We start from the raw sequence: 25,486 nt of genomic DNA on the forward strand, positions 1-25,486 counted from the left end.
GGCACAGTGTGCTCCAAATGACAGAAGTGTTAGTGATCTAAATATATATGATCTGAAGAAAGCATTTTCAAAAATAATTTTCCTATAAGTCTGTCACATGAAGGTCTGATATCTTATGACCTGTCACTATAAGAAACAAATGCTTTAGCCAAGGGTTTTCCTAACTTTCTGGAACTGGCTATCCATTCCAAGAATAAGAATAGGGTCATGACTCACTCCCCGCAAGACCTCTAACCCTCAGCATGGGCAGGTGAAATTTTGAGCCATAACCATACTAGACATAACAACTAACAAAAACTATGTAGTTTTTAACAGTGATTTTAAGGCTGTCTAAAGTTTTATAGATCAACATGCTGGAAGACCTGTCTGACTGATTAATGATGTTCCACATAATGCTGAATTGGGGATTACAATCTTAATTCTTTTTATCTCTATGCAATCATGATACCTCATTTATATCTTCACCATTAGAGAGAAACCTGATTTACAGAGACGAGAGAATGAAAATGAGATGGGAACTGTCAAAACTGATCCATCAAAAGCTGAGTATTCCTCTTTCAGAGACACCCAAAATCTTCTGTTCTTCTGGCTAGAGAAAGCCAGTTCCAAAGTGCTGACGCAAGGGATGTCTGTCAACTTGCCTTCCAACAGCCCAGTCAGTCAACATCTTAGCTAAAAGGACTGGTGGTCCACCTCTTTCCTGTTGGTGGATCATCAGAAAAATAGTCCTGCTGCTGGATCTGAAGTTCTCTGAGACGCTGACTGTTGAATTCCTGATGGCTCCCATCTGGCATCTGTTCCCTTTAAAGTTTGAGGTGAAAGAAAGCTTCTCCAAGTTTCCTCTTTGCGCTTGGGAAGACCAGTTTCTAAGTGTTCTTATGAATAAGTTCTGCCCTGTTTTTCAGGTACTGAGCATTCATATCCCACTACGATAGAGAAAAGTTCAGCTCCTTTAGGTGCCCCCAAATTTCAGCAGCATAAGCTACGCATGACCCCTCCTGAATTATTGAAGGCGTCCGCCAAGGGAGCTCAATCTTCATTCAGGAAAAGGTCTGCTCTCAGTAAAAACAGTTGAGTTAGCCTGAAACTGTGAACCCATGAGACGTGAGGTGCAATATGTTAGATCTGAGTGACCACACCACTGTTCTTACTTGTCTTTGCCCTGGTACCATATATGCAGGTTGAGATGCATCAGTGAGATACACCGCTCTCACTGAATGTGGGAGTCTTTGACTGCTTCTGAAATGTCTCAGATAAGCATTTTTTTGGCACTGCTTTGTAGAGGAGCAAGCCTTCTTCAATAGCAACATTAGAAACATACCTCACAAGCACTAGAAGCCATCCAGTACCAGAGATACCAGTTGACTCATTACATTGAATTGTTAAATAGGCCCTTTTCCTGTCTTTTGAAAGCAACTGTTCTCATACATTCTCAGCCACATCACTGATACAGTATTGAATAGTCTCATTTTACAGGGCCTCTTTTCAGTTTGGTGGCTGATTCATAGATTCCAAGGCCAGAAGAGACCATCTAGTCAGGCTTCCTGCATAGCACAAAATAATTCCTAGAGCAGATCTTTTAGAAAACATCCAATCTCGATATAAAGATTGCCAGTGATGGAGCATCCATCACAACCCTTGGTAAATTGTTCCAATGGTTAATTACCCTTACTATCAAAACTATATGTCTTATTACCAATCTGAATTTGTCTAGCTTCAACTTCCAGCCATTGGATCCTGTTATATCTTTCTCTGCTAGATTGAAGCGCTCATTGTTAAATATTTGTTCCCCCGTTGACGCTTATAGCTTGTAATCAAGTCACCCCTGAGGCTTCTCTTTGTTAAGCTAAATAGACTGAGCTCTTCGAGTCTATCACTATAAAGCATGTTTTCTAATCCCTTCATCATTTTTGTGGCTCTTCTCTGAACCCTCTCCAAGTTATCCACATCCTTCTTGAACTGTGGGCTCCAGATCTGGAGACAGTATTCCAGCTGCAGTCACACCAGTGATCAATACAGAGGTAAAATAACCTCTCTCCTCCTGCTTGAGATTCCCCCGTTTATTCATCCTAGGATTGCATTAGCCCTTTTGGCCACAGCATCATGCTGGGAACTCATGTTCAGCTGATTATCAACCACAGCCCCCAAATCTTTTTCAGAGTCAGGCCATATAATTTTTGAACCCATATTCATTGGGCAGGGAAGTATAAGATTTTCTACAATAGTATAATCCTTATAGTATTGTGTGATCAAGATAAGATGCCTGAAGGGCATGAGTCTTGTCATAGCCAGTTTGAATAGTCAAGTCTTGCTGGTTGTTCAAGGCTTTGAGTTTTCTCAGGAAAAAACCCTCAGGTTCATCTTTCAGTGACAGTCATTTTGAAGGCTTCTTAGCCTCAGCTGCTAGCATTTCATATCACACCACACACTGTGATATCAAATCAGTCAATGTAAAACCAATTGTTGCATCCTCGTGTTTTCTGTTAATTTTATGAACTGTCCTGGGAACACCTCACTTGCCACTGTCTCATTCACAAAACTTTTCAACAAGGCAGGGTCCTTTCCTGACTGACAACCCTTTGGCTAGACGTGATCTCTAGTAAAAATGGAATGACATAGGCAACATGATCATGTTAGGCTCATTGGGCCTTTGTGTTAACAGCAGATGCACTGTTCCAGCTCAGTGGTATGTTTTATCATGGTCTGTGTGCATGGGCATGAGCACTTGCACTTCCTATGGTACATCATAAATAACAGTGCCGGTACAGGTGTTTTATTTGCAGCAGCTCTGTTGGCATACTGCACTCACGTTCTGCTCAAGACTACACTGAGCATTAGTCTAGATTAAGGTTGCAGTAATATGATGGCCTTAAAGGAAGCATGCCAATCATGACAAGACTTATAATGTGTCTCTAATTACAAATGTATTACATTTCTTTTTTTTTCCCACTGCAAACTCTTATAGTAATGTTTCAATTACATTTTTGGTAGAATTTTTCATGACATTGTTGGATCTTCTCTACAATCCTCTCTGGGACTGGATTCTACGCTTTGGGGAACAATACCTTATACTCTAAGAGAGTGTGGCTTCTCAGCTCTCCAAAAGGGATGGAGCATTCATTTCTAGCACTCCACCGTTATGAGATATTAGAACTTACCATTGTCACTGAATCGGGACGGAAGATGATGAGTGTAGTTTTCACTTTTTACTTTTATCTGAGCCTGAATGAGAGGGAAATGGGAAGAAATGTTTTTGTGGCAGGTTCTTTTGTTTTTAATGATGGTCATTGAAAAGCTATTCAAAGACTAAGCATGTTGGAAGCATTCTCAGTGGAAATGGGCTAGTAGGCAGATTACAGGTGAGGATTTCAAAGTATATGTTTAGTTTATTAAACCATTCTGTTGTTTGTTCTGGCAGAAGCAGAAATAAAGGAACATAATCCATGCAGAGGAGAATAAACCTGATAACTGAAACTCACAATCTTAAATTTTTCTGTGTAAGAAAACAAGCATTTGAAAAATGTGTCCTAAATAAGAGTCCAATTCTGCTCTCATTCACTTCAGTTTCAGTCAGCTGATCCTGCCCCCAGTGACTTCATGGTCTGAACTTGAAGGAAAGATAAGATTGTAAACCCTTCAGGGGAAAGGACCTTCTTCTCGTTCAGTTTTAGTACAATGCCTAGCTGGGTGGGGTCCCGATTCATGATAAGGGTTCCTATGGCTACTGTAATAATAGTGAAAAATAATAATAATGACATAGGTGAAGTACATAAGTATGATTGAATATCTCAAAATTTATCAAAGTCTCTGCAACACTGACGTCACTGTAATTTTGTTACAGCTAGCAAATACCAAGATCCTGCTCTACGAAAGTGCTGTCATGATGGAATGAAATTAAATCCAATGAGGTTTTCTTGTGCCAAAAGGCTAACTAGAGTTACTGGCTCAATAAAATGCAAAGAAGCTTTCCAGTACTGTTGTGAGAGGGCTCAGAGCCTCAGGAAGGAGCTGGAAGAGAAGAAACTAGCTTCTGCCTTGGCAAGAAGTAAGGAATTTTGCCTTTTAGTAACATACCATTTTTAAAAAGTGAATTGTATACAGTCATCTCTGAAAAAAGAACAGGAGTACTTGTGGCACCTTAGAGACTAACAAATTTATTTGAGCATAAGCTTTCGTGGGCTACAGCCCACTTCTTCAGATGCATAGAATGGAACATATAGTGAGGAGTTATATATACATACAGAGAACATGAAAAGGTGGGAGTTGCCCAACCAACTCTAAGAGGCTAACGAATTAAGATGAACTGTTGTCAGCAGGAGAAAAAAAACTTTTGTAGTGATAATCAAGATAGACCATTTCAGACAGTTTGACAAGAAGCTGTGAGGATACTTAACATGGGGAAATAGATTCAATGTGTGTAATGGCTCAGCCATTCCCAGTCTCTATTTAAGCCTAAATTGATTGTATCTAGTTTGCATATCAATTCAAGTTCAGCAGTTTCTCGTTGGAGTCTGTTTTTGAAGCTTTTCTGTTGCAAAATTGCCACCTTTAAATCTGTTACTGAATGGCCAGAGAGGTTGAAGTGTTCTCCTACTGGTTTTTGAATGTTATGATTCCTGATGTCAGATTTGTGTCCATTTATTCTTTTGCATAGAGACTGTCCGGTTTGGCCAATGTACATGGCAGAAGGGCATTGCTGGCACATGATGGTATATATCACATTGGTAGATGTGCAGGTGAATGAGCCCCTGATGGTGTGGCTGATGTGATTAGGTCCTATGATGATGTCACTTGAATAGATATGTGGACAGAGTTGGTGTCAGGCTTTGTTGCAAGGATAGGTTCCTGGGTTAGTGTTTTTGTTCTGTGGTGTGTGGTTGCTGGTGAGTATTTGCTTCAGGTTGGGGGGCTGTCAGTAAGCGAGGACAGGTCTGTCTCCCAAGATCTGTGAGAGTGAGGGATCATCTTTTAGGATAGGTTGTAGATCTTTGATGATGCGCTGGAGAGGTTTTCGTTGGGGGCTGAAGGTAACGGCTAGTGGCGTTCTGTTATTTTCTTCGTTGGGCCTGTCTTGTAGTAGGTGACTCTGGGTACTCTTCTGGCTCTGTCAATCTGTTTTTTCACTTCAGCAGGTGAGTATTGTAGTTTTAAGAATGCTTGATAGAGATCTCGTAGGTGTTTGTCTCTGTCTGAGGGATTGGAGCAAATGCGGTTGTATCTTAGAGCTTGGCTGTATACAATGGATCGTGTGGTGTGTCCTGGATGGAAGCTGGAGGCATGTAGGTAAATATAGTGATCAGTAGGTTTCCGGTATGGGGTGGTGTTTATGTGAGCATCACTTATTAGCACAGTAGTGTCAAGGAAATGGACCGTTTGTGTGGATTGGTCTAGGCTGAGGTTGATGGTGGGATGGAAATTGTTGAAATCATGGTGGAATTCCTCAAAGGCTTCTTTTCCATGGAATTGGAGTTGGTTGGGCAACTCCCACCTTTTCATGTTCTCTGTATGTATAGATATCTCCTCACTATATGTTCCATTCTATGGATCCGAAGAAGTGGGCTGTAGCCCAAGAAAGCTTATGCTCAAATAAATTTGTTAGTCTCTAAGGTACCACAAGTACTCCTGTTCTTTTTGCGGATACAGACTAACACGGCTGCTACTCTGAAATCTGAAAAAAGAATTGTTTTAGGGCTGCAAGGTAGAGAAGAATCGCATAGGTAAGTATTACTCACGGGGACACATGTCATTGCAATGCCTGTGGCTTTAGTCGTGCTAATCTCATAAAACCTGTAGCAGTTTGTGCAGCTGATTTCCCAAGCATGGGGTTCCGAAATGACACCGAACTGCCAATATAATTCAGCTAAGGATCAGTCCTGCAAGATACTGAGCACTGACTTTGAAGATCCTGTCCTGCAATGTGCTGAGCACCTGATACTTCTGTTGACTCCAGCGCTCCAATACTGCAACATTCTGAGCACCTGCTGCCCTTGTAGTTTGGTTTCTAGGAGGTACATCTGTGTTCACTTCAGATTGTGAAAAGAACAGATCTAGCTCTGTCCAAAAGTCGAGCTCAGGTTTTTGGGCCATAAGATGTTGGGTTACATTTATCAAAGAGATAATGCACTGCATGAAGGATGACGTTTGTCTGAGTGTAAAGTAGTGGCAATGTATCTGATGTAATTCTCCATTATATGCACACACATACATATGTCATGGCTGAGTAGGGTGGGATTTTGGAAAGTGCATATTATTGGTTTAACTCTGCTCCCCTTGAAGTCAGTGGGGGGGTTTCAGTGGGAGCAGAGTTAGTCCAATGATGGGAGCATTTGAAACCCCCATCTGAAATGTTTAACCACCACTGTTTTTTGGTGATTTATGTGTAATTTACAAAGTTCCACAGCCCTTTCTTCTCCTTCTCTCACAGACATCTCCATATCTTCCTGCATGCTCCCATTTACATTTTCAAGGTCCCTTCTCCAAATGTATTCACCATACCACAAATACTACCTCCCATGCCTTCGTGAAACATGCAAACAGTGAGAGCAAGCAAAGCAATCCAGAAATTCTCCATATGTTTTTGGCCCTCATTTGTTGTGCCATGTTGAGCAGGTGCATCTGGGCAGGTATTGTGAGCCTGAGTCCCCCGTGCCCTGCACCTTGTACAGTCACTTATACCTGTGCAAAGGAAGGGTAAAATGCTCCCAGTAACACTTTGCATGTATCCTCTCTACACACCTGTCTATGGCTACAGAGGGTGCAAAGCAATGGAGAATTAGGGCCACTGAAGTCAAACTCTGCCTACCTTACTCTCACTGAGTAGTACTGTATCTGTAAATAGTCCCAGTGGTGTTAATCTGGCCCTGGTTTGGGGGGACACCTTTGGTAGCACATCTTTGCTCACTCAGAAGAGCAGCGGTATTAATAGTGAGGTTTACATTACTGCTTTTTCAGCAAGTAACAATTTGTAAACTAATGATAGTGACCATTTGTTAAAATTTTCAGTAACATAAGAACACAGGAATTGCCAGACTGTGTCAGACCCAGGGTCTATCTAGTCCAGTATCCTGTCTCTGACGGAGGCCAGTGCCAAATGCTTCAGAGGAAAGTGTAAGAACCCTGCACTATGCAGATGTGGGGTAATCTGCACCCCTCCTTAGGTCTCTTCCTGTTGTCTAATACACATTGGCTTAAGCCTTGGAGCATGAGGGTTAATATCCCTTCCACAACATTTTGATTATCATGAATTATGACAAATCTGGATATTCCTGATATCCGTATAAATGTCCAATTCCTTTTTGAGTTTTGTTCAGTTTTTGGTCTCACTAACTTCCTGTGGCAGTGAGTTCCCCAGACTAATTTCAGGTTGTGTGAAAAATTTCCTTTTTTCTGTTTTGAATTGCCCACTTTAAAATGTCACCTTGTTTATGTGTTATGAGACAGGGCGAACAGAAGCTCCTGATCCACCTTCTCTGCACCATTCACTTTTTATATACTTTTATCATGACCCTTTTATTCATCTCTTTCTTAATCCCTGTCCCAATCTTTTCAATCTTTCTCCATATGAATTTTCCCATTCCCCTAACCATTCACATTATCTTTCTCTGACCACCATCTAATTCTGCAATATCCTTTTTGAGATCTGGCGACCTCTACACAGTATTCCAGATGAGGTTGCACCATGGATTTACACAAAGGGATTGTAATAGTCTCCCCATTATTCATCATCCCATTCCTTAGGCAACCTAACATCTTGTTTGCTTTTTTGACTGCTGCTGTGTACTGAGCAGAGGTCTTCACTGAACTGTCCGCAATTTCAAATGAAAAGTTAATTTCTTTACATGAGTTGTATACTATAAGCCTGATCCAAAGCCCACTGACATCAGTGGATGGATTCCCACTGTGGTCTACTGAGTATGACCCTGGTTTCTGTTCCCAGCTCGAACACTAAGCAGCCTTGTGACCTTAAGGATTTCACTTCACCTCTCTGGGTCTCTCTTGCCCGTCCCACACAATGTTTAAACTATTTTGATTATTAGCAGGGACAGGAACTGCCTCTCACTGTGTATTTGTACAGTGCCTAGCATAATGGTGACCCAATCTCAGCTGGGGTCTCTAAACACTCCTGCCATGCAAATAAATAATAACAATCATTATCATCATCATTTCTGAATGAATTTCAGTGCACTTTGGATCACACCCTATGTACCCAAGCACTCTGAAAGTCTTCCTGCCTGCTGACACTATATGAAATTCAAGCAGAGAAGTTTTTTGCATTTGTCTCCATTCTGCCCCTTAGGCAGCCAATTTCATTGAACAATTCTGTATGTCATGACTGATCCCATTCAAAGCATGATTTCTGTCACCGGTGTTCTCTTCTTTCATGCCCCATCTATCACAGTAGTAATGAAGAAATAATTTCTCCTCTTGTAACTAAAGGGGGAATTTTTTCGGTTGACAGCATATAATTTCCCAGTTTGGAAGGAAGAATTAACCTTTTGTTCAGTGTCAATCTTTAGTCGTTGTCTGTTGTCTTTATGCATTTTTTGCACTTTACAAGATCAAAACCAGGCAGAGTCTTTTCATTCAGCTAGTCAGCATATTAATCCTTTTGTCTTGTCTCTCTGACAACTGATTCTCCAAATCAGTGTAAGGTTATCGGCCATAGGTTTCAAGGAAGACTCCCAATTTCTGTTTTCCAGTTGGTGACGTTCCAGAAGAAGACGTGTTTGATGAAACTTCAATCAACTTGCGCAGTGTCTTTCCTGAGAGCTGGTGGTGGGAGACAGTAGAAATTAAAAACCCTGGACAGCATAGGTATTGTATTATTTGACCAGATGAATACACCTACATGTATGTAAAAATACCCATAAATGTCAGTGTTCTGTTGAATCTATTATAGAGGGATTTGGACCTGCTTGCTGTGTCTCTCCTCCACAACTGATATTTTTTTTTCAGTCTTCAAGATTTAAGGAATGAACTTGTTTTCATTTCATACATTCTTCTTAATACCTTATCTCTTGTCCCTTTAGGATAACAAATGCTATTCCTGACTCTATAACTACTTGGGAAATTCAAGCAATAAGTATATCACCTCAAAAAGGTAAAAAACCCTATTGGTAAACTATTGGTTCACTCTGTACTGATGCATGAATATTGACTCAACCTCTACACCATCTTAAAGATGTGCACTAGCTCATCTAGAAGTTATGGGCTCAATACAGAAAGTACAGAGTGGAATTTTATGGCCTGTGTTGTGCAGGAGATCAGATTAAGCAATCATAATGGTTCCTTCTGGCTTTGAAAATCTAAGAACCTTTTAATTTTAGCTTCCAGTTTGACAGAGGGTTATGGCAAATAACAATGATAAATAAAATGCTTAGCACTTTGAACCTATGCATCTTTCACTGTATTTAGTGATGCCTGTGTTCATATTAAGTAAGTCTGGGGAGCAGATGCAAAAAGAAAATTCCAAAGGAATCCTATTCAGAAGATTTTAACTGAATATGTGGTACATTACCATTAACAGATTCATTGGTTTTGAATAATAATACCTAGCACTTTGCATCTGTAGATCTCAACATGCTTCACAAAAGAGATCAGTGTCATTGTACCCATTTTAAAGATGGGGAAACTGAGATACAGAAAGATGAAGTGACTTCCATATGATCACCAAGCAGGCCAGTGGCAGATATGGGAATAGAATCCAGATCTTCTGAGTCCCAGTCCTGTGCTCCATCCACTAGGCACCATTGCCTCATACATGCAGAAAGGATCATTCATTTGATCATCTAGTGTGCTCTCCTGTATAACACAGACCATAGAATTTCACTCCGTTAGAGTCATAGTCACAGAGTTTAAGGCCAGAAGGAGCCACCAGATCATCTAGTCTGATCTGCTGTATAGTACAGCACCCACACACTCAACTCAGCAACAGAAATTAGACCAAAGTATTACAGCCCAAAGGTCATTACACTATTATGTGCCACAGGCAGAGAATAGGAAGGACTGTGGTGCACCAGTGTCTGAGGCCCCAGCAATGGCAGGGAAATTTGGGCTCAATACAGTTACTCCTGTACTGAGCCCAAATTCTCCACAAAGCATTTTAAGAACATGGGATTTGCCATGCCAGATCAAATTCAAGACCATTGGTGTATCCAGTTGAGTATCCTGTTTCCAAATTTGCTGAACCAAACACTAGCCCATACTTCATGGCTTCAGAAAGCACAGAACAAATCCACGATATACCCAGCCAGTTGTTCAGTGTTGGAGGCAGGAGTAAAAGTTTCCTCCTGACCCGGCCGGTCAGCTTATGGTCTGAAGCATACAGTGTGATTACCGTTATCAGTATTTTAGCTTGCACAATCACAGGCATAAGCTGCCATAAGATATAGCTACAGAGACTTTTGTTCCTAGTTTGTAAACAGCCAAACTCAGTACCATTCTTTTGCATTTATTGTAAAAGCTTAGCAAATTCAGGCCTTTTCATAAGTCTCCCATGGATGCCAGCACTGGGTTTAGGTAGCACTGCTGTTCCAAATTAACATACCTTTTAACTAACGCATTATTGTAGACCCCAAAAAGATTGCCTGCATGGACCTTTGAGCCCATGCAGAATCCCATTGATTTCAGCAGGGCTCTGCACATGAAATGTCCCTTTGCAGAATCAGGACCGTAGTCATTTAGGCCTTGATTCATCAAGGGGTTTAACATGTGCCAAATATAAAGCCCCCGAGTAGTCTCCATTGGTGTAACGATTACAGCAGTGGAGCACGACTATGGAGTACTACCCAAGAAAAGTAATGGAAAAGGCATTTCCTAGGAACCTAATTCACGGTCTGTTAAATATTTTCAGAGAAAAGAGATTATTTGGAAAGAAGTTCAACAAACTTTGTGCTATTTATTTTAGTACTGTGTGCAGGGCCGGCTCCAGGCACCAGCTTACCAAGCAGGTGCTTGGGGTGGCCACTTCAGAGAGGGGCGGCACGTCCAGCTGTTCGGCGGCAATTCGGCGGACTGTCCCTCACTCCTGCTCGGAGCGAAGGACCTCCCGCCGAATTGCCGCCGCAGATCGCGATTGCGGCTTTTTTTTGTTTTGTTTTTGTTTGGCTGCTTGGGGCGGCCAAAACCCCGGAGCCGGCCCTGACTGTGTGGGGTAAATTCTGTCATCCCTTTGTGCATGTAGAGAGCCCCGCCCTCAGCAGAACCAGTGTAGTTGTCCATGGGGAGACTACACTTCTGTATGCTACACAGAACACAAATTCACAGCTGCCTCCCTTTGTGAAGCTCTGGGATGTGGACTGGAGCCAGGCCAGGAGTGGGGAAGGGTCAGTTTGGTGCATCCATGCCTGTGCAATCTCCATCTCATAGGTCATGTAGAGCAGGCATGCAGTCATGGTTGTCGAGCTGATCTGCTGGTGCACTACAGCCTTGGGGAAGGAATCTGTCTCTTAGACCTCCCCGGGACTTCCAACAGTATGCTGGGCTTAATGCAGGGTAGATTTGGACATACGTTTGTTTCTGAACATCAAGAAAGGAGCACAGCTATTTGTTCTTTTTTAAATGCAACATCTTAATGAGTACCTAAACTAACAGCACTTTGAAAAGCTAACATACCGTGGTTTTGCTGGGTCTGAACTCCAGTTTTCTCCTCCACCAGGATTCTGCATAGCTGACCCCAAGACCTTTAAGGTTTTCAAAGATTTTTTTGTATCAATAAGGTTACCATATTCAGTTAAACGGTACGAGCAACTAGAAGTAAAAGCAGTTGTCTACAACTACCTTTCTGAAGAGCTCAAGGTAATGTTACTGTAGTACATTGCTGAACTGTATGCTATATAAATCACCCAACCACCAATCCTTACTTCCTTTGTCAGGTTTCAGCTACATTATCTGAGTTGGCCATATTTGGCTGAGGTCCTTTGGGCTTTGTAGAAAGGAGTAGAGCTAGATACAGGGAAGACTGTTGTATTTCCCCTGCTCCCTCACGCTTCGGGGACTAATGGAAAATAACATTAATGTTTATATTGCATGTTTTCAAAGCAATGAACAAATATTCACTAATGTATCCTTACATCCCTCCTGTAGGCAGGTGAGTACAGTTAGCCCCATCTTAGAATAAGCTGCTCAGTCTAAGTGGTTTAGCTGGGAGGCAAGATGGTCTAATGGATTAGCTATCGGACTGGGAATTAATAGATTGCAGTTCTGTTCTTGGTTTTGATAATGATTCATTGTGTAGCCACAATGGGCACTTAGCTCCTCTGAACCTATGATCTATTTGAGGTTTGCTCTTCATTGTTTATATCTGTTGGTTATCTATTTACTTGAGCAGTGGTGTAATAAATATTATTACAAGCATTTCCTTGTTCCAATAGGTTACAGTGAAGATGACCACTGTGGAGGGGGTGTGCAGTGCAGGGACATCGACAAAGGACGTGCAACAGAAACTAACTGTTAAGGGAAACTCAGCAGTGCCTGCCTATTTCTCAGTAGTTCCACTCACTGTAGGGGAAATTCCAATTACCATTACTGCTTTTGACCCAATTTCTGGGCACAGCGATAGTGTTATGAAGAAACTCAAAGTTGTGGTAAGTATAACAGCATTTGATCAGCTCAGCTGTGGAGCAGGAATTTAATAGCTCTCTTTCTGTCTGTCTCTGTTTCATTACATATACACATAATTTTGTGCATGGAACTCTCAGGAAGAAAATAGCATTAGAAAGTAGTGACTAGAATGCATTTAGCACAGAGAAGAAACTTCATTCTGGGATTGACCTATGACTACAATTCCCTATTATAAGGTGGGTGCACAACTGGTGGGAAAAGCATACTCAGAGTAGTTATCAATGGTTCACAATCAAGCTGGAAGGGCATATTGAGTTGGGTCCTGCAGGGATCTGTCCTTGGTCTGGTTCTATTCAATATCATAAGAACATAAGAACGGCCATACTGGGTCAGACCAAAGTCCATTTAGCCCAGTATCCTGTCGTCTGACAGTGGCCAATGCCAAGTGCCCCAGAGGGAATGAACAGAACAGGTAATCATCAAGTGATCCATCCCCTGTCGCCCATTCCCAGCTTCTGGCAAACGGAGGCTAGGGACACCATCCCTGCCCATCCTGGCTAATAGCCATTGATGGACCTATCCTCCATGAACTTATGTAGTTCTTTTTTGAACCCTGTTATAGTCTTGGCCTTCACAACATCCTCTGGCAAGGAATTCCACAGGTTGACTGTGCATTGTGTGAAAAAAATATTTCCTTTTGTTTATTTTAAACCTACTGCCTATAAATTTCATTTGGTGGCTCCTAGTTCTTGTGTTCTGAGAAGGAGTAAATAACACTTCCTTATTTACTTTCTTCACACCAGTCATGATTTTATAGACCTCTATTATATCCTCTCGTAGTTGTCTCTTTTCCAAGCTGAAAAGTCCCAGTCTTATTAATCTCTCCTCATACTGCAGCCGTTCCATACCCCTAATCATTTTTGTTGCCCTTTTCTGAACCTTTTCCAATCCCAATATATCTTTTTTGAGATGGGGCGACCACATCTGCACACAGTATTCAAGATGTGGGCATACCAGGGATTTATATAGAGGTAAAATGATATTTTCTGTCTTATTATCCATTCTATCCCTTTCTTAATGATTCCCATCATTCTGTTCGCTTTTTTGACCGTTGCTGCACATTGAGTGGATGTTTTCAGAGAACTATGCACAGTGACTCCAAGATCTCTTTCTTCAATGTTAACAGCTAATTTAGACCCCATCATTTTATATGTATAGCTGGGATTATGTTTTCCAATATGCATTACTTTGCATTTATCAACATTGAATTTCATCTACCATTTTGTTGTCCACTCACCCAGTTTTGAGAGATCCTTTTATAGCTCTTTGCAGTCTGCCTGGGACTTAACTATCTTGAGTAGTTTTTTATCTTCTGCAAATTTTGCCACCTCACTGTTTACCCCTTTTTCCAGATCATTTATGAATATGTTGAATAGGACTGGGCCCAGTACAGACCCCGGGGGACACCACTATTTACCTCTCTCCATTCTGAAAACTGACCATTTATTCTTACCCTTTGTTTCCTATTTTGTAACCAGTTACCAATCCGTGAGAGAACCTTCCCTCTTATCCCATGACTGCTTACTTTGCTTAAGAGCCTTTGGTGAGGGACCTTGGCTTTCTGAAAATCTAAATACACTATATCCACTGGATCCCCCTTATCCACATGCTAGTTGACCCCCTCAAAGAATTCTAGTAGATTGGTGAGGCATGATTTCCCTTTTCAAAAAACATTCCCCAACAAATTATGTTCATCTATGTGTCTAACAATTTTGTTCTTTACTATAGTTTCAACTAGTTTGTGAGGTACTGAAGTCAGGTTTACCAGCCTGTAATTGCCGGGGTCACCTCTGTAGCCCTTTTTAAAAATTGGCATCACTTTAGCTATCCTCCAGTCATTTGGTACAGAAGCTGATTTAAATGATAGGTTACAGACTACAGTTAGTAGTCCTGCAATTTCACATTTGAATTCCTTCAGAACTCTTGGGTGAATACCATCTGGTCCTGGTGACTTATTACTGTTTAGTTTATCAATTTGTTCCAAAACCTCCTCTAATGACACCTCCATCTGGGACAGTTCCTCAGATTTGTCACCTAAAAAGAATGGCTCAAGTTTGGGAATCTCCCTCACATCCTCAACCATGAAGACCGATGCAAAGAATTCATTTAGTTTTTCCGCAATGGCCTTATCGTCCTTGAGTGCTCCCTTAGCATCTCGATCGTCCAGTGGCCCCACTGGTTGTTTAGCAGGCATCCTGCTTCTGATGTACTTAAACATTTTTTTTCTATTACTTTTTGAGTCTTTGCCTAGCTGTTCTTCAAATTCTTTTTTGGCCTTCCAAATTATATATCTTCATAAATGATTAGGATAATGGCAGCAAGAGTACATTTATAAAGTCTGCAGATACCACCAAGCTGGGAGGGCTTGCAAGCACTTTGGAGGACAGGATTAGAATTGAAAATGATCTTGACAAACTGGAGAAATGGTCTGAAGTGAACAGGGTGAAATTCAATAAGAACAAATGCAAAGTATTACACTTAGGAAGGAATAGTCAATTGTACAAATACAAAATGGAAATTATTGCCTAGGAAGGAATACAGAGGAATATGAGTCAATAGTGTAACACTGTTGCAAAAAAAGCAAACATCATTCTGGGGTGTATTAGTAGGAGTGTTGTAAGCAAGACATGAGAAGTAATTCTTTGGTTCTACTCAACAATGATAAGGCCTCACTGGAGTATTGTGTCCAGTTCTGGGCACCATGCTTCAGGAAAGATGTGGACAAATTGGAGAAAGTCCAGAGGAGAGCAACAAAAATGATTAAGGGTCTAGAAAACATGATCTACAAGGAAAGATTGAAAAAACTGGGTTTGTTTAGTCTGGAGAAGAGAAGACTGTGGTGTGACATAACAGTCTTCAAGCATATAGAAGGCTGTTATAAAGAGAAGAGTGATAAATTGTTCTCCTTAAGCCGTGAGGACTAGCAAGAAGTTTGGGGCTTAAATTGCAGCACGGGAGGTTTAGGTTAGCCATTAGGAAAAACTTCCTAACTGTCAGGGTGAACAGTTAGGTCAGTGGTGGGCAACCTGCGGCCCAGCTATGAACACTGGAACAAATTAGCTACAGAGATTGCAGAATCTCCGTCACTGGAGGCTTTTAAGAACAGGCTAGACAAACACCTGTCCAGGATAATCTAGAAATACATAGTCCTGCCTCAGTGCAGGGGAATGGACTAGATGACCTATAAAGGTTTCTTGTAGTTCTACATTTCTATGACTATTGTAGGTAAAAAGAGCTCACTACTGAATTATCCTGAAGGAGAGAGGAGTTCACTACCTCCGATGTAGCTCGAACTACTCCAGTATGATTGGTTGTCTGCTCTTCAAGGAGGAGTCCAATTGCTTTGGCAACCATCAAAGGAGTGGCCTCGCAGACCAGCCAATCACAGTTGGTTGGAAAACAGTGTGGGCCTAACTAGTCCCAAACCTCCACCTAGGTTGTATATAGTACTGCATGTGCAGCTGGGAGGGTTTTTTTTTCTCCGTGAACCTGTGGTTGAAGATTTGCATGGTGTTCACCCACCTATATGCAACGTTTGTGATGGTGGTAACTCCTAGTAGCCCTGGCATTTGTTCCTAGCCAACATTAATGGTTGTACAGCTAAGGAGCATACCTGAGAAGAAAGCTGCCTTGGATGAATCTTTAATCTCACTGCTTTCTTCTCTAAAGCTGGGAGGGGATGCCATTTTCAAAAGTCAATCTAGCTCAGGGCTTCCCAACAGTGTCCCCTTGGCAACCTGCCAGGAGCCCAAGGCCACACCTAATTTACATATAATGGGACTGATTCTGGCTGCACTCACCATTAATAAGCAGGTGCAGCCTCAGGGATCAAGATAAAGCACTGCGTGTTGGGAACCTGTAGTTTCCACTGGCCACATCCCCATTAAAATGGAGGCAGCCTTTATTATTTATTTATGTATTTATTTATATGTTCACTTGCTAATAACATGATTGTTGCTGTACAAGACACAAAGATAAAGTCAGTTCCTACCCCAAGAAGCTTCATCTAAAAGACATAGAGAAGATGGGAGACACTGGGAAGTCAGGAAGGAAAGCAGTCATTTGTGGTAACTTTCTGCCTCTTTGCTGGAAAAAGCACTATTGGCCTTATATGGCCTCCAATGCTTTAGTATCCATGCAGGAAGTCTGTGGCAGAGCAGGGAACTGAAACTGTGCCCCCCAGATCCTAGCTTGGCACCCTTCTCAGTGGGCTATCCTTCATAGTGATAATGCCCAGCACAAGGTCTTCCATATTTAACAAACAGTCTGGAATTTTGCAATGTCATGATAACAGGGACCACATTCCAGGTAGTGAGATCAAGAATACTGAGACATTAGAATCATAGGACTGGAAGGGACCTCGAGAGGTCATCTAGTCCAGTCCCCTGCACTCATGGCAGGACTACGTATTATCGAGACCAGTGGTGTGCAACCTGTGGCCCATGGGCTGCAAGTGGCCATTCAGGGTAATTCGCTGGCGGGCTGCAAGACCGTTTGTTTACATTGACCGTCCGCAGGCATGGCTGCCTGCAGTTCCCAGTGGCCATGGTTCGCCGTTTCCGGCCAATGGGAGCTGTGGGAAGTGGGGGCCAGCACGTCCCTGCAGCTCCCATTGGCCGGGAATGGCAAACTGCAGCCACTGGGAGCTGCAGGTGGCCTAACCTGCGGACGGTCAATGTAAACAAACTGTCTTGCGGCCCGCCAGCAGATTACTCTGAAGGGCTGCTTGCAGTCCATGGGCCGCAGGTTGCCCACCACTGATCTAGACCATCCCTAACAGGTGTTTGCCTCATATCACTCCAATCAAGGCCATTAGTTGTTTCAGCTGTAACTTGTATGAGCTTTGCACAGTCAGCATCTTTTAATTATTTTTTAAAAAAGAATTCATTAAAAGAAAACATAGCTCCTTTATTGACACTTTGCATAGTGTGTGTGTAAAACTGAGCCCACCTATGGACTGTAGATGTAGGTTTCACTTGCTAAAAATAAATGTCAAAGCTTCACATTTCTTGTTTGTTTTTAGTAAAATGTTTCATCTGAAAGAAATGATGCTTTTTCTAACAAAAAGACTAGTAAAAATCAGTACTCAATTCAGCTGGTATATTTATGGACTTGAAATGCTGACTCTAAGTACCTTTTATTGTATTTGATCAGAAATCTCTCTCCAAATGAAATTATTGCTGCCATCTACTGGTCCAATATTATGTTAGAGATGATATGTTTTTAGCAGTTAAGTCCTCAGGATGCAATCATTTGCAATGGGGTTGACCTATTTTTTTTTCTTTATTGTGCAGACTGAAGGCATTTTACAGACAGAAGAAGAGACCATTTGCATTAATAATAATTGTAAGTTACAAGAGGGGCTTTATTTTTTAAGATTTCCACCATTTTTAGTCTAATAATCTGATTTCAAAATGCTTTACAACCATCTGGGCTAGTAAGATCATTGGAACTGCCTATGGCAATCCTAGGCCCGTACACTTCTGGATTCCATCTCTGACAGTGGCAAGCACCAGATGCTTCAGAGGTAAGTGTAAGAACCTTATCTAAAGTGACATTCCTGTCCCCATGCTGTGTTACATGGCACTAGGAAATAAGCTGAAATATTTGATTGAAATATTTCTTGTATGTTTTTAGTAAATTTTTATCCTGGGCAACTGATGTTTGTTGTTCCATGTTCAGAATAATTGTACTGCCAATCCTTATTTACCAAAATGATAGTGACTAACGTGCAGCTACAGTTACCTCCATAAAATATTTCCTCTTTCTCTGAAAACAAATAATTTGACACGTGAATGTGTCAAAGTACTAAAAATTAATATTGATAAAATTTCACTCCACATTGACAGCCAAATCATGTTCCCCTGGCTAAGTGAATAGTCTCATTAACATAAATGGGGCTGACTGCTTGCAGAGGAAAGCATGCACAAGTTGGCCTCTAGATAAGCTATGATAATGTTCTGCTCTCAGTTTAATTGGTTGACACTAGAGCTGGGCAAAAAGTTTTAGGACAAATAGTTTCTTCACCAAAAAATGCAGTTTGGGGCCTGTTGAAACTATTTGAGAATTCAACATAAATTTGCTGAATAGTTTGAGCCAAAAACAATTTTTGAGCTTGCATGTGGGAGACCCAAGTTCAAATCCCTGTTCCAATGACTACGTATGTTGTACAAAGTGGAATGGCTTCAACAGGAGAGACTGAGAAAGACCCATCCCAGTGTACCCTGTTGCCCAGTGGTTAGGGCACACACCTGGGAGGTGTGAGACCCAAGTTCAAATCATTGCTCTGCATAAGGCAGAATGGGACTTGACCCTGGGTCTCACACATCCCAGTTGAGTGCACCACCTCCTCTTCTAGTTTTGTGACTGGTGTTTCCTTGCTTTTAATTAAAAAAAGAAGTGGTTAAAATGTTTAAAATCTAAATAAAACAGTCCGTTTGACCTGAATCTATATATCTTTTGTTTTGCCAAGAAAACCGAAAAATTTCCATTTTGATCTGAAATGAATTATTTTAGGGTTTGGGATTTTTTTTCGTTTGGCCAATGAACCAAAATATCGATTATCCCCACACACAGCTCCAGTTGTCAATGAAGTTGTTTCTTGTGAACAAAATGGAAATGTGGTAAAAAAAGAACAATCTAAGTTTCCAGTAAAATCCTGTCTGACAGCCATTGAGAGACATGGGGAATGTTACTGAGTTATAGATCGGGATGGTCAAACGTACTGACCCTCTGAGCTGCATATGATAATCTTCGGAAGTTTGAGAGCTGGGCGTGCTGTCCGGGGCTCCAGCCCCAAGTCCCCCTCCCTTCCCTGCAGGGCAGAAGCCCCATGGCCCAGCAGGCACCTCCTGTGGGCCTGAAGCCCCAAGGCCCACCACCCTGCTGCTGGGCAGAAGCCCCGAGTCTCTGTCCCAGTCTGGTAGGCGGAGAATGGGGGGGGGGGGGGGCCCCCCGGCCCCACTTTAACTGTAAAAGCGCCGTATGTGACTCACAAGCCGCAGGTTTGGTCACCCCTGTTATACATTATTGTAACAGGCTATAAATCCAGTGGTGCTATTCAGTCCATGATTTTTAGTGTCTAGCAAAATTATGAATTTAAGCTCCCAGGTTTGTCTTTTGAAGGTGTTGTGCAGATTTCTTTTGAGGATGAGAAGAGGTCTATTACAGAGTGATCGTTTTGTGAAAAGTATTCACCCATGGTTGATATGGTGTTTTTGTCTTTTATCATGTTCTGTGTGAGTTCATTCAAGAGCATAGTGATTGTCTTGTTTCACCTACATGGTTGTTATTGGGGGCTGTTATTGGAGCATTTAGTGCATTGGATGAGGTACACCAGATGCCATGATAGGCATGTGTAGGACCCCTGCATCTTGAAAGGTGTGTTGTGGAAGGTATTGATTATCATAGCAATGGAGATATGTCTATAGGTTTTGTGTCTGGTGCTGCTTTGAGTTGGTGTGTCCTGGTCTGTGGGGAGCTTGCTTCAGATGATGAGCTTGGAGAGATTGGGGGTTTGTTTGAAGGCCAGAAGAGGGGGTTCCGGAAAGATTTCTTTTAGGATGTGGTCCCCATGAAGTATCGGTTGTAATTTTTTAATGAGATCCCATATGGTTTCCGGTGTGAGGTGGTAGGTGACAACTAGGGGTGTGCGGTTGGAGGGGTTTTTATTTCCGTACTAAAGCAGCTTCCCCTCAGGGCATTTGGGTAACCAGTTCCATGATGCAATCTACTCTGGTGGAGAGAGACTTTCACTGGAAGAATTTCATAGCCAGGAAACTGTTAACCCTTTGCTGACACCGTACTATCAAGAATAATTCATCCATATCTTTCTGCGTCCCTGATCCCTTTTTAAAATGATGTTCAAAATCATTTCTTCATAGCTTACAACAAATTTCTCATGTTAGCACTTACTAACCCTTGTTCAGCAAGGTGCTTAAGCATGCATGTCACTTTAAGCACCTAAGTAGTGACATTGAAATTCCATTGCAATTACTCATGTGCTTAAAGTTAAGCACATGCTTAAATACCTTGCTGAATCAGGGCCACTATTATCAGCTCTTCATGCTGCTTCTTGTCTGCCCTTGACCTCAACTCTCACAACTTCCTAATGTAACAGTTCTGTTGTGACTGCTATGCATTGTGAGATATTGGTATGAAGGATATGTTTTTAAATTAAATTGTATTGGATAACACTTAATCAGTTCTCATGCACATCTTCTTTTCTAGTTAAAAGCCTTGTTCTTGATCTGAAGAAACCCTCTGATATGATACCAGAGTCTGAGAGCCATGTCTTTATGAGCGTGAAAGGTAAAAATAGCCTCCAGAGATTATAATGATGACAAATGATATGCGAACTGGTGGATCAGGTTCATAAGCTGATCTCTGTACATATGAGTCACAATTCTTTCCTGGGGTTCCCCTGTCATTCAGCAGGAAATATTCTGCTATTGGTTTGGCCCAAATCACTGTGAGAGGCAGAACCAAATCTAAGTCATCTCCCTCTCCATCTACTCTCTACATAGCAAATGTGTATATATAATCTAATATTGTGTGTGTAAAATGTATAAAAAAATATGTTAAAAGAACATTAATGTTGTAAAGTCAAGCATTCAGAAGTTAGGAAATACCAGAATCTTATGCATTATGAACAGTCTTTAACTACATGATCACATACTGTTTTTTCCATGGGAGCCCTGCCTCATTCAGTGCATAGACTTATAGTGCTCAATTAAGGAGCAGCAAATCAGCATTTTTTTTATCTTCATTGGTCAGTCACAGAATTTCCATTGCTGTTCAATCCGGGACATTTGATAACTTGGTTGTCCCTTAGCACGTAGACTTTTCTGCCACAAAATACTGTGCACCTGTCTGGACACACATATAGCCTTATTGATGGATGGGTATTTTTATCATTGATTAATCTCTTAGACTGCATTGGTTAAAGATTCAGTCTCCTGAGGTCTAGAGTATCAGGAATATTATTATTATTAGGAGACCCTAGGAGCACATGAGAAACAATTCCAGTGTATTACAAGTTCTTTTAGTAACAAATTCTCTAAGCAGATAAACAATCCCACAAATACTAAAACACAATAACAGATACAGAGAAAGTGCAAGATGTTTAGCCCTATATGACCAGTCTCACTCACATCTCCTGCTGGGGGACCCTGGAGTGTCAGTCATTATTCTCCTCATCACTGTCATCATCACCACCCATGGTTGACATCTTGGCATCTCCTCATGCATTTATTCGCCCCTCCACATACACAGACCAAGCAACACCTTTTATCCTGAGTTACACTTATGCCTACTAAGGCTCATATATATGCATAAGGCTGTCAACCCCTTTTTTCTTATTTCCACTTCCACACCCCATAGACTTATAGGTGCTCCACTTTTCATAGGTTATCTTGGTAGACCAAGTCTACATTACAAACTTACATCACTACAACTATGTCGCTCGGGGATTTGAAAAATCCACACCCCTGAGCAACACAGTTATAGCGACCTAACTCCCAGTATAGACAGCATTATGTCGATGGAAGGGCTTCTCCTGTCAACATAGCTACTGCCTCTCATGGAGGTGGATAAACTGTGCTGATGGGAGAAGCTCTCCCATTAGTGTAGTAGCATTTTCACTGATGTGCTACAGAAGCACAGCTGCACCAGTGCAGTATTTTAATGTAGTCCTGCCCTTAGTTCCCCTTATTCTCATTAACATCTATGCAGACAAGTCTGGATGGTAACCTGCAGTTCCTGCAGAATTTCTCATGAGATTACAATCGGGTGTCTTGCTGTCTAGACCACTGTGCCCTTTTAAGGAGTTTGATTCCAAGTTTCACCTCACTTAAAAATTACTTGCTTACAAAATCAGACAAAAAATACTAAAGTGACACAGCCACACTATTACTAAAAAATGGTTTACTTTTTCATTTACCATATAATTATAAAATAAATCAATTGGAATATAAATATTGTACTTATATTTCAGTGTATAGCATATAGAGCAGTATAAACAAGTCATTATCTGTATGAAATTTTAGTTTGTACTGATTTGGCTAGTGCTTTTTATGTACCCTGTTTTAAAACTAGGCAAATATCTAGAAGAGTTGATGTACCCCCTAGAAGACCTCTGTGTACCCGAAGGGGGTACATGTACCCCTGGTTGAGAACCATTGGTCTAGACGGATACATTGTGGCATATTTTCTTAAACATTTTTTTTACTTTTATCTTGTAACTTTACTGGTACAGGGTTATTCCTGGGTTACCTACTTATGTCAACCTCTTTAGGCCTGAGGCCTAGTATGGCTAAGCTGAAATCATACAGGCCTCAGCCTGTAGACCTTGTATTACAACCTTACTTGCTTATATACCTAATACATATTTTTCTCTCATAAATAGTTATACTCCTATGATCCTATCATGCTTAAACCTGTCCATTACACATTAATTAATTATATTTAACCACAACAATAAATACTCTATGAAATGATTAATTCAACTAATTGGCTACAGATAGCTCCCACACATTATTTGTGGATTCTCAGTTTAACACATTCACGTGGATTATTACAGGCACAGTGAAATCAACGCCTCTTGTTGATCCTGGCTTCCTGAACTGGCGTATATACACATACCTTAAATTTTTCATGAGAATTCTTTGGAAGTTCCATCATATTCAAGGGAACAAGGATCTTCCAGTACATGAAGGCCTAAATAATATATTGAGATTCTGTTTCAAATCCAGAAAACCTTTTTGGCTTGGAATACAAGGGTACAGCTACACAGCGACAAAAGACCCGCAGCGCAGCTGCAGCTTGTCCGGGTCTCAGGCTGTGTGGCTATAAAGTTTCAGTGTAGACGTTTGGGCTTAGGCTGGAGCCTGGGCTCAGGGACCCTCCCCACTGATGGGGTCTCAGATCCCAGGCTTCAACTCAAGCCCAAATGTCTACACTGCAATTGTATAGCCGTGCAGCCTCACTCAGCTGACCTGGGCCAGCTGTGGGTCTTTTATTGTAGTGTAGAGATACCCCAAGAGCTTGAAAACTTGGGGTGGAAGGTGGATGGATGCCAACATCTCAAATACACACCGAATCGAACATCATGTTGAAGAAATAAGTGGCTTTTCACTCCCATAGAAAATATGGTCCACTTTGAATTGCATGCACACATCACATGGCAGATGTGCCTACTTTCTCCATAAATGGGGACTGAGAGATGGAGACACAATTCTATTTGTGACTGTGGAAACAGATTTCAAACTATGGAACACCTCATCAAATGATCATATCTCAATAATATCTCTGCCATCCTCTCCACTTCTCCTGAAACAATCAATTCGCCAACCTAGACTTAGATATCTAAAATTGCTTGTTTTTAACCCAGATGAAAAGAGAAGAAAAATAGAAAGGAGGGCTGGGAGGGACCTCAAGAGGTCATCTAATCCATCCCCAGTGCCAAGCCAGGATTAAAATAGCTAGACCATCCCTACATGTTTGTCTGTCATAGAATCATAGAATCTTAGAATCATAGAATATCAGGGTTGGAAGGGACTTCAGGAGGTCATCTAGTCCAACCCCCTGCTCAAAGCAGGACCAATCCCCATCTAAATCATCCCAGCCAGGGCTTTGTCAAGCCTGACCTTAAAAACCTCTAAGGACGGAGATTCCACCACCTCCCTAGGTAACCCATTCCAGTGCTTCACCACCCTCCTAGTGAAAAAGTTTTTCCTAATATCCAACCTAAACCTCCCCCACTGCAACTTGAGACCATTACTCCTTGTTCTGTCATCTGCTACCACTGAGAACAGCCCAGCTCCATCCTCTTTGGAACCCCCTTTCAGGTAGTTGAAAGCAGCTATCAAATCCCCCCTCATTCTTCTCTTCTGCAGACTAAACAATCCCAGCTTCAAGTCCACTATAACCCCTAGGTCCTTTTTTGCTGAACTGCTGCCTAGCCACTCGGTCCCTAGTCTGTAACAGTGCATGGGATTCTTCCGACCTAAGTGCAGGACTCTTCACTTGTCCTTGTTGAACCTCATCAGATTACTTTTGGCCCAATCCTCTAATTTGTCTAGGTCCTTCTGTATCCTATCCCTACCCTCCAGCGAATCTACCACTCCTCCCAGTTTAGTGTCATCTGCAAAGTTGCTGAGGGTGCAATCCACGCCATCCTCTAGATCATTAATGAAGATATTGAACAAAACCGGCCCCAGGACCGACCCATGGGGGACTCTGCTTGATACCAGCTGCCAACTAGACATCGAGCCATTGATCACGACCTGTTGAGTCCGATGATCTAGCGAGCTTTCACCCCTAGCATCTGGTCACCCCATACCCTCATTCCCCGTCCCCATAAGCTCCAGTCCCAATCTCCCTCCTTGGGCTCCTTCTCCAGTGTCCAGCATTTCCACCCCACCCAGCTGCTTGTTTCATTCTCTTTGCACATCTAATCTTGGTTCTCCTACTTCACCCTGGCTCTTCATCAGACCAGCCTATCTCCCCTTCACCTCTTCCCCTGGCCCCACTGGTTCCCTCATCTCCTTGCTCAGCCAGTCTCATTCTTCTTCCCCAGTCTCCTAGACCAACCACAGTCTCCTTCCTCATCCACTGGCTTCGAGTTCCCCCTCCTTTTCCCTTCCTGGCTCCCAATCTCCTTGTCCAGCTAGTCTCAGTCCCCCACAACTGTCTCCCAGTCTCAGTCTATTTGTCTTACCAGTCATAATCTCCTCTGCCCCCGTCTCCAAGTCCTAGTCTCCTTGCCCATCCAGTCCCAGTCTCCTCTTTACCCCCAACTCCTGGTCCCAATTTTCCCTCTCCTGCCCCATACCCTTCAGCCTCCAGTTCCATCCTTCCCTCCCAA

General features: G+C 41.9%; 1 protein-coding gene across 1 annotated transcript in view; it reads left to right on the top strand.

Annotated features, from left to right (window-relative positions):
* LOC112119334 (complement C4-like) overlaps positions 1-25,486 on the top strand; it is an 89,068-nt gene that overhangs the window by 25,650 nt on the left and 37,932 nt on the right. Inside the window, exons 17-23 of the mRNA XM_026653662.1 lie at positions 3,842-4,045; positions 8,700-8,814; positions 9,030-9,100; positions 11,657-11,796; positions 12,372-12,584; positions 17,916-17,967; positions 20,851-20,931. Coding sequence (XP_026509447.1) covers positions 3,842-4,045; positions 8,700-8,814; positions 9,030-9,100; positions 11,657-11,796; positions 12,372-12,584; positions 17,916-17,967; positions 20,851-20,931 — 876 coding nt within the window. The remainder of the gene's footprint in view (positions 1-3,841; positions 4,046-8,699; positions 8,815-9,029; positions 9,101-11,656; positions 11,797-12,371; positions 12,585-17,915; positions 17,968-20,850; positions 20,932-25,486) is intronic.

The sequence above is a fragment of the Terrapene carolina genome, unplaced genomic scaffold, assembly GCF_002925995.2.
Source record: "Terrapene carolina triunguis isolate 2854851 unplaced genomic scaffold, T_m_triunguis-2.0 Scaffold142, whole genome shotgun sequence".
Classification (NCBI taxonomy): Eukaryota; Metazoa; Chordata; order Testudines; family Emydidae; genus Terrapene; species Terrapene triunguis.